Source organism: Canis lupus, chromosome 26 (assembly GCF_003254725.2).
Source record: "Canis lupus dingo isolate Sandy chromosome 26, ASM325472v2, whole genome shotgun sequence".
Classification (NCBI taxonomy): Eukaryota; Metazoa; Chordata; class Mammalia; order Carnivora; family Canidae; genus Canis; species Canis lupus.
In genome coordinates this window covers 10,858,628-10,867,439 of record NC_064268.1, presented here as the reverse complement: position 1 = coordinate 10,867,439, position 8,812 = coordinate 10,858,628, and the positions used below count along the sequence as shown (strand labels likewise).

The 8,812-nt window shown below is 57.2% G+C and overlaps 1 protein-coding gene across 5 annotated transcripts in view; it reads left to right on the top strand.

The window, feature by feature from the left end:
- The first annotated feature begins 468 nt into the window (after nt 1-468).
- The window catches only part of RASAL1 (RAS protein activator like 1), a 29,945-nt gene continuing 21,601 nt past the window's right edge, over nt 469-8,812 (top strand). For 2 of the 5 annotated variants that reach the window (XR_004809479.2, XR_007406105.1), the window contains exons 1-4: nt 469-807; nt 4,630-4,686; nt 7,213-7,326; nt 7,461-7,522. Coding sequence is in view for 3 of the 5 variants with exons in the window: in XM_025474026.3 (XP_025329811.1) it covers nt 743-807; nt 4,630-4,686; nt 7,213-7,326; nt 7,461-7,522 (298 nt within the window). In the remaining 2 variants the exon portion in view is untranslated. Of the gene's footprint in view, nt 808-1,649; nt 1,791-4,629; nt 4,687-7,212; nt 7,327-7,460; nt 7,523-8,812 lie in introns of those variants that run through there. The other 3 variants (XM_025474026.3, XM_025474028.3, XM_025474027.3) reach the window with 3 other exon arrangements.

The window sequence follows — 8,812 nt, the reverse complement described above, 5'->3', positions numbered from 1 at the left end:
GCCGCCCCCGCCCCCGCCCCCGCGGAGCCAGCCCGTGACGCGCGAGCCGTCGCCGTTCCCACAGTCTGGGTTTAATTGGAAACGAAGCGAGAGCGAAGGGGATGCGCGAGGCCCCTCCCCTGCCTCGGGACCGGCGCTCTTCCCGCGCAGCGCCCCCCCCCCCGGCCCCCGCCGCAGGTGCGACTCCCTCGTTAGCGACGCCTCCCGGCCCCCGCGGGGACTGCTCGCAGGCGGGCGCGGAGCGGGGCCGGCAGGCGGCGCCGGGCGGGGGGGCGGGGCGCGCTGTGTCTTCTGAGCCCCGCGCCGCGTGGCGGGGTCCGCCCCCTCCCGGGTCTCCGCCGCCGGTGTGCGCGGGCGCGCTGGGCTGGGGTGCCGGCAGGGGGCGCGCGGGGGGCCCGGGGACGGGCGGGAGGCACGCGGGAGGCGGGGTTGGGGGGAGGGCCCTGGGTCGCCCCTCCCGCCCCCTGCCCGCCCACCCGGAGCTCCAGACTGCGAGGCAGGAGCCGCGGTGCCCCCCGCGCCCTGCCGGCTCCGCGCGCACCTCCTACCTGTGGAGTGCGAGGGGCTCCCTCTCGCTGGACACCCGCTCCTGCTCCCCGGAGAGCTCCCGCCCGGCTCCTCGCGGCGCGCAGAGGCGGCGCTGGGACCCGGGACAGCAGCTGGTGACATGTAGACGCCCCCTCCGCGGAGCAGCCTCGGCACCTGGGCACCCCCCGGCGCTTAAAGTTTGGGGCTGGGCGCCATGGCCAAGAGCAGCTCCCTGAATGTCCGCGTGGTGGAGGGTCGGGCGCTGCCCGCCAAGGACGTGTGAGTACCCCGGGTCGAGTCCCGGGTGAGGGGCGCACCGCACGTGGGGAGGGAGGGCCGCGTGCCAGGGAGGGCCCGTGAGGTGGGCGGGGGGGGGGGGGGCTCTTGTCTAAGACCCAGTATTGGGGCAGGTCCGCCCTCACGGGGCTAGAGGCCCCATGCCCATCGTGAAACCTAGTGCAGAGGGGCGCCCAGACTTAGCAGATGCACCACTCTGCCCCCAGGAAGTGGGGTGTCTTTGTTCCTGGGCTGTACTAAAGGGGATTAGAAGGTCGAATTTTGTTGGAGCTGCGGAGAGTATTGGAGCGCGGCGGGGTGGGGAGGGGGTGTCGTCTCTTCCTTAGTTGAGGCAGGTGCCGGAGGTGGGGCTTCTCCAGACCACGGTGGGTGCCTATCAAAAGAACCCTGGGAAGAAGGCCCAGAGTGCCGGGTGGTCCCAGGATTCCTCCGTGTGCATCTGGTGTTTAGGTTCGCAGATAGTCATCAGGTGGCCCACCAGCCAGGGTGGGGATGGGGAGTGGGGGGGACACCAATCTGGAGTCCTCTCTATCTAGAGCCCTGTGCTCCCCAGCTAGGAACTCCCTGTGTGGGCCTTCCCTGGATGCTGAGCTGCTTGGAGAGCCACCCCACCTCCACCATAGCACCCTCCCCAGCCAGGTGTGATGGAGCTGGAGGACCCTTGGGCTCCCCTTGGTACCAGGCCTTGGCTCTGCTTCCTCCAGGGCTGAGTCAGCAGTTGCCGAATCAGCAGAATGGCGGGAGGGATCCCCCTCCTGCTTGGCCTGGAGCCCAGAAGGGGTGCTGAGGTGTCAGCACCTGGGACAGGTGTGGGATCCTTGGCAGGGCATCAGCTGTGTGACCTTGAACCTGGTCCTCTTGGGTCTCAATTTCCTGCCTGGACAATGGGAGCTCTGGACAGGAGCCACCCAGCCCCCAGCCGCTATGGAGATGGAGACCCTGTTAGGATTTACCCCATGGCCAAGGTGAGCAGAAATCTGGACTCTGAGCCTTTACCTGAGTGGAGATTAGGGCTTAGCTATGCCCTGACTCCCCCCCAGCTGTGGGTCCCCAGTGAAGGGTCCCCTGCCTCTGATTTCATGAACCTTGCCCCTCCCCAACTCTGGGCTGCTGAGAGCAGTCTTAGCTTCCCCTCATCCTCGTCAGCTACCCCAAATAAATATGCACTTGGGATAAAAGCAGAGCACTTGCTGTGTGAATGCAGCTTTTGGACAAGCCCCTGCTTCCCTCTTTCTGGGACACCCTCTCAGAGCCTCTGAGAATGACATTCTGGAACTTTTGCGACAGTGAGGCCAGGAATGGGGGCCTGGGAACTGCCGCACGGCTGAAGGGGGGGCCCCTGGAGTAATCAGGTTTCCATCTCATGATCCTGGGTGAGGGCTGTGAGGGAGTGGCAGGTGGTGCCCCTGGCCCTGAACACGGCTCCCGGGGCTCCTTCTGCCTCTCCTGCAGAGGGAGTTGACTCATCTGGTTCCTGCATCTCTTGGCCACCCCTCTTCCCCCAAGTTCCAGGGCCCAGGTGAGCCCCAGAGCAAGGGTGGGAAGGACTAACCCTCACTAACCCTAGTGGAGGATACAGTCACCCTGCCTCAGTTTCTCTAGCTGCTGGCTCTCTTCTTCAAGAGGGGCCGTCCTCAGAGCATGCCGAGATCTCCATGCCCATGGAGACTCTTGGATGGGGGTGTGTTCTCTCTCTGGTCTCCTATGGGAAAGGGCCCAGACTTGTTCCGAAGCCTCGAAGCCTTGTCAGGTTTGAGGGCGGGGCCTGACCTGACTCTGGAGGAGGCCTCAACTGACAATTTGTGAGTAGTAGTATTAGTAATAATAGCAGCTGTAAGTTGTCCAGGGCTTCCTCTGGGCCGGGTTCTGTGTTCAACACTTCCTGTGGCCCTATTAGCATTTCTGTTTCTAAATGGGGGACACTGAAGCCCAGAGAGGCAAAGTCACTTGCCTGAGGTCACACAGCTGGGATCTGAGCTCTGACTACTCCAGTGTGTAAACCACACTGGGCAGGCGGTGGCCGAGGGGCCTTCTTTCCCACACTTGAGTTGGGGCAGGGGCCGTGGGAGAGGCCAAGGGTCTGGAGAGATCGAGGGTCTGGAAGGTGCACGCCTCCTGCCACTGCTGCCTCCTACCTGATGGGAGCCTGATAAGGCCCTCGTGCGTCAGTGCTGTGGAGCTGACTAGCCAGCTTGGCTCCCAAGAGGGGCCCCAGGGTCAGGCCTGGGTGACGGAAGGGGACATGTCGGATCCCGGCCAATCTTCCCATGTCTGCAGCTGGGGAAAGTGAGGAATGGGACCATATCTAAAAGAGGCTCAGGGATAGAGGACCCCAGCCAGAAAAATGAGATATAGGGATTACCCAGCCATAGGCAACCCCCAGGGAGAGCCAGATTAGGAAACTGAGGCTGCCAGGGTTACTCAGCCCAATGGGTTTGAAATAGATTCAGAAGGGGAAACTGAGGCTTAGGGCACTACTCAGAAGGGGGCTCAAGGGTAGAACCCAGAAAAGAATGCAGGGACACAGGCCACCACCCAGCCTGAGGTGTTCTGAGATGAGGCCAGATGGGGAAGTGGAGGCATGGTGGCACCCACACAGAGGGAGCTGAGGCCTAAGGAAGGACTCGTCCAGCAGACAAGGCTCAGATCACAGCTGGCTCCTGGCACCAACAGCCCCCTCCCTGAAATCCTGTGGCATCTCTGGGTTGGAAGTGGCAGAGAGAGAGGGTGGGGGCTCCCCCAGAAGTTTGAGGAAGCAAGGAAGACAAGTAAACACAGAGAAAAACGGGGAACAAGATGCCTTCAGAAGGATCGGAGTCAGTTTTACAAATGATAGAGGGGGCTGGGAGTGGTCTCTCTGGTGAAGTGATTTTTGGACTGAGTCAGCCAGGATAAGATCAGGGACAGGGTATCTTAGATGCAACAGCAAGCGCAGAGGCCCTGAGGCTGGACTGAGGTTGGTGGAAGATAAAGGAGGCCTGTGTGATGGGACAGAGGGGACATGAGGACCCTAGGGGCAGCTTGGGAGGGGGCTGGTAACTCTTATTATGAAAGGGGGATGGAGCTGGCTTTGGTTGGCTTGTGGCTCATGCCTACTCAAGGGGATGCAGCACATCTGTGCTGCTATTGGTTGAGTTTTGAGATCTGGGTGCCCTGGTCTTTGCCAGCAGAGGTGCATCCCCAGTGGGCCAAGCACTGGGAGCCCCCCTCCCCAGGGAAAGTTCCATGGAAATGAAAAGCTGGGATGGGCAATGCTTTCTCCAGAGGGTAGCGCTGAGGCTCCTGGGGGAGAGCTCTGGGGCCAGCCCGTGATGCATCCCCCACCCCATGCATTACCTCCTTTAGTTCCTCCAGCCCACCCAAGAGATGTGTGTTAACATTAGAGAGAGGGAAAGCTGGCACCCACAGACAGAGAGGAGGAGCCTTACCGGGTTCGGCAGCTAGCAGGTGGCAAAGCCAGGATGCCTCTCCAGCACATGCTGTTGGCCACAGCTCCGGGCTGCCTAGGACCAGCACTGGGAACTTTCTGGCCTCATGCCTCAGTGTTCTGTTTCTCTGGGTGGAAGCCCAGAGAGCCCATGCATGGTGGGTCAGGCTTGCAGTGGGTGGGCTGTGCACCCATGACATCTCCAGCTGGTCCCCTGAGGTTCTGCCTCTTAGCCCGACTTGCTGTGTGACCCTGGGCCAGTACCCTGCCCTCTCTGGGCTGCAGTTGCCCCTATCCGTACGTATAATGTGGGTGGATTGGGACTTCCACTCGTGGCTGCCCTCTCAACCTCCCTCCTGAACGTCCTCCTTCTGCAGGTCTGGGAGCAGTGACCCCTACTGCATCGTGAAGGTGGATGACGAGGTGGTGGCCAGGTGAGGAGTGGAGAGGCCAGGCCTGGGGAAAGAGGAACAGGGCAGGGGATGGAGGAGGAGCTCCTCCTAGACCTGGGGGGTCCAGGCACAAGACTGCGTGTTGAAAAGAGGAGTGGGGCAAGGAGAAGGCTTACGCCGAGGGTGGACATGTGGGGCTGACGGTGGACGCCATGTGCTTTGGCCCCTCTGGGGACAGACAGCTGGGACTGCCAGCTCCTCCTGCCGTCCTGCCCCACCGCCTGGCCGATGCGGTCCCCCTGGACCAGATGATGTCCCTGCCGCTGTCCTGAGGCTGACTCAGCGGCTGCCAGCCTGTGTCTCCCACAGTGGCCTCCCCGGAGGCGGGCATCTCACGCTTGGCTGGGCTGGCTGGTTCCAGGCCTGCTGGGTGCTGCGGGCACCAGGGTGTGTGTGTGTGTGTGTGTGTGTGTGTGTGTGTGCGCACGCACGCATGCGTAACCAGCTGGGCCTGCTTTTGAGTGTGGGGGTGGGTGTTGGAGGGCTGGCGTGAATGCCTGCGACCACATGTGCATGTCCCTGGGGGTATGCAGCTCACAGGCTCACATTGTGTACAGTCTGTGGTGTGTGTGTGTGTGTGTGTGTGTGTGTAGCTGAGTGTGTGCACACACATGGTCTGCCCTGCATACACATGTGAGCACCAGTGTCTGCTTGTTTGGGTACACACGTCAGGACAGGAGGGGATTGATGCATGAGTGCGTTTTGGGTGGGGGTGGAGGGAGGTGGGTCTGGGCGTAGTTGGTCCCCACCCCCGCAGGTCGGGGGACAGCTCTCAGGCCCCGCAGGCCTGAGGGGCGTGGGTGGGCAGGTGGGCGGCTGGCTGAAACCTGGGTTCCTATGGAGACAGCAGGATTCAGGATGCCTTTGGTGCTGGTTCTGGTCCAGATGGTCTGGGAGCTGGGGGTGGGGAAGCCCTTCTGGGGAGGGGTGTCAGCCTGCAGCATCCCAGCTGACCCCTGTCCATTGTTCGCTATGCGCATGCTCCCCCCTCACCACATGCTGTGATACCAAACCCCCCAAACAGACAGATAGAATTTTCTGTGTGATCCCAGGCTGCCATCTCCCCATGTGTGCTCTGGGGGAGACTTCCAGCTGGGAAAAGACCAGGACAGGAGGAACAGGGTGTTTGGGAAGAAGGGACCTGTGATGGTGGTGCCCTGGGCTGGGGTAGAGGGCACAGTGTGCATCTGTGCATACATGCATGTGTACATGTTCACACTTTGTTGGGGAAGAGTGTGGGGAAAGGGAAGAAAGGAGTGGCCAGTGTATGACCAAATTCTGCAGCAATAGATTTGAGTGTGTCTTCACTGGGCAAAGTAGGTTCTTTGTTCCCTGCTGGGTAAAGGGAAGTGTCGGGTGAAGATGCTCTCTGTGTGTGTCTGTTTTAGGCTTGTCTTGGTCCCTAACCCTCCTGTGGTTCCCTCTTGCTTCCTGAGTGCTCTGGCTCCTGCTGACTTCATGGGCTCTTGGCCCCCCACACTTCCCCATTTCTCAGCCCGCACCTTCCTGTTCCTTAGACTCAACAAGCTCACCCCTGCCTCAGGGCCTTTGCACGTGCTGTTGCAACCATCTTGTCCTCATCTTCTCTGCCTCCTTTGCCTGACTAGCTCCTGCAAGAAGCCTTTTCTGACTCCTCCTACCCACATCCTCAGACCAAGCCAGGTGCCACTGAGCTAACCTAAATCACAGGACTTCTCTTGCTGTCGTGTGTCACAAGAGCTCAGGAGGGAGCACTTGCCCACTGAGGGGGGCCTCTGTGGGGGCAGGGACCTTGGCACCTCTTCCTCTGATTCTCCATCGCCCACAAGGCTTGGCATGCAGTCACGGTGTCTATGGAGTGAAGGAATGAATGAATGGAGTTTGTGCGTTGTCAGTTACTATGCTCTGGGATTCTGTGTGTGTGTACCTGCCACCCATCACTGTATGCATGTCAGTGTGTGTCTGTGGGTTTCTGTGTATCTCTATGTGCTGAGCATTTTCCTTTTGATCTATGTGTCTGTGTGAATGTGTCTGTTTTCTCTGTGTGTATCTGCGTGTATCCATATGTAGAAACACATAGATGTGCATTTCTAGAAATTTCTGAGGATGCTTATGTGTATCTGTGCATACAGGAATGTGTCTCTGGCTTTCTTGGTATATCTGTGTCTGTCTTTCAGGGTGTATCCTGGTGTGAGTGTGTGTGTGTGTGTGTGTGTGTGTGTGTATGTAGGTCTCAGGGTATATGGATGTTGGGGTTTCTGTGTGTATTTGTGTTTTGTTTTTAAGTAGGCTCCACACCTAGCATGGAGCCCTACAGGGGGCTTGAACTCATGACCCTGAGATCAGGACCTGAGCTGAGATCAAGTTCAGATGCTTACCAGACTGAGCCACCCAGGCACCCCTCCTTGTGTGCATTTGTGTATATATCTATGCACATCATGGATGTGTGTGGGTATGTGTGGGGGTCCCCAGATGTCTTCCACCTGTGTGGCCCAAGGGTCCCCAGCCCCCTGTGCCCTCTTTTTGTAGGACAGCAACTGTATGGCGGAGCCTGAGCCCCTTCTGGGGGGAGGAGTATACCGTACACCTGCCCCTGGATTTCCATCATCTGGCCTTCTATGTTCTGGACGAAGATACAGTGGGGTGTGTGCCCTGGGGACCTATGCTTGGGCACCTGGGGGAAGGCGGGGTGCCCCGAAGCAAAGTATCCACCCAGCCCTTACTGCCTGCTTTCACTGCTTAATGACTTACACTGTCACCTGCTCGCCTTTCCACAGGCACGATGACATCATTGGCAAGATCTCGCTGAGCAGGGAAGCAATCACAGCCGACCCCCGAGGTGGGCGAGGGGCAGCAGACTTCAGCTGGGTGGAGGGAGCAGGGGTGGTCATGACCAGGTTTGCAAGCACCATAGCAAGTGGCATGGGGAAGCACAGAGTCTTCAGTGGAAAATTACTTCAGTTGTTGATTTTTATTTATTTAAAAAAATTTTTTTGGAAGAGCGAGAACACACATGCACAAGTTGGATGAGGGAGGGACAGAGAAAGGGAGAGAGAGAATCCCAAGCAGGCAACATGCCCAGCATAGAGGCTGACACCAGGCTCAATCTCATGACCCTGAGATCATGACCGAGCTGAAACCAAGAGTCAGATGCTTAACCGATTAAGCCACCCAGGTGCCCCATCAGTTGTTGATTTAAATTTTTTAAAATTTAGTTTATTTATTGAGTAGTTTAATTAATTTACATAGTTCAGTATTCAAAAAATATAATTAGTGGTGAAACTGTTCGTCTTAATCTAGCTATTCCATTTTCATTTTCAAGGTTGTCAGTTTCTTGTATGTCCTTCTAGAGATATTTTATTTTATTTTATTTTATTTTATTTTATTTTATTTTATTTTATTTATTTTATTTTATTTTATGTTAAGGATTTTATTTGAGAGAGAGAGAGAGAGAGAGAGAGAGAGCAAGAGTTGGTGAGGGGCAGAGGGAGAAGCAGACTCTCTGCTGAGCAGAGATCCCCATACAGGGCTCAATCCCAGGATCCTGAGGTCATGACCCGAGCTGAAGGCAGACACCCCACTGACTGAGCCAACCAGGTGTTCCTAAAGATATTTCAAATAGGTTTCTTAATTCTAAGTGCTCTTTACATGAATCAACTCATTTAATTATCATAATAGCCCTGTGAAGTAGGTACTCTTATGATGCCCACTCCAGAGGTGAACATCCTGAAGCACATGGGATTGATTATATGGCTTGCACCAGATCACAAGTTATTAGGTGAATGGCCAGGATTTGAACCAAGATTGTCTACCTCCAGTCTGTGCTATTAACACAGCATCATATGTGTTTTTTCTCTGCTCATAGGAATGGCAGCCTGATATACTCACTGTTCTGTACCTTGCCTTTTTTTTTTTTAAGATTTTGTTTATTTATTCATGAGAGGTAGAGAGAGAGAGAGAGAGGCACAGACATAGGCAAAAGGAGCAGCAGGCTCCTCACAGGGAGCCCGATGTGGGACTTGATCCCAGGACCCTCGGATCACGCCCTGGGCCAAAGATAGACACTTAACCGCTGAGCCATCCAGGCACCCCTGTGCCTTGCCTTTCACTTCACCATGTACCTTGGAGA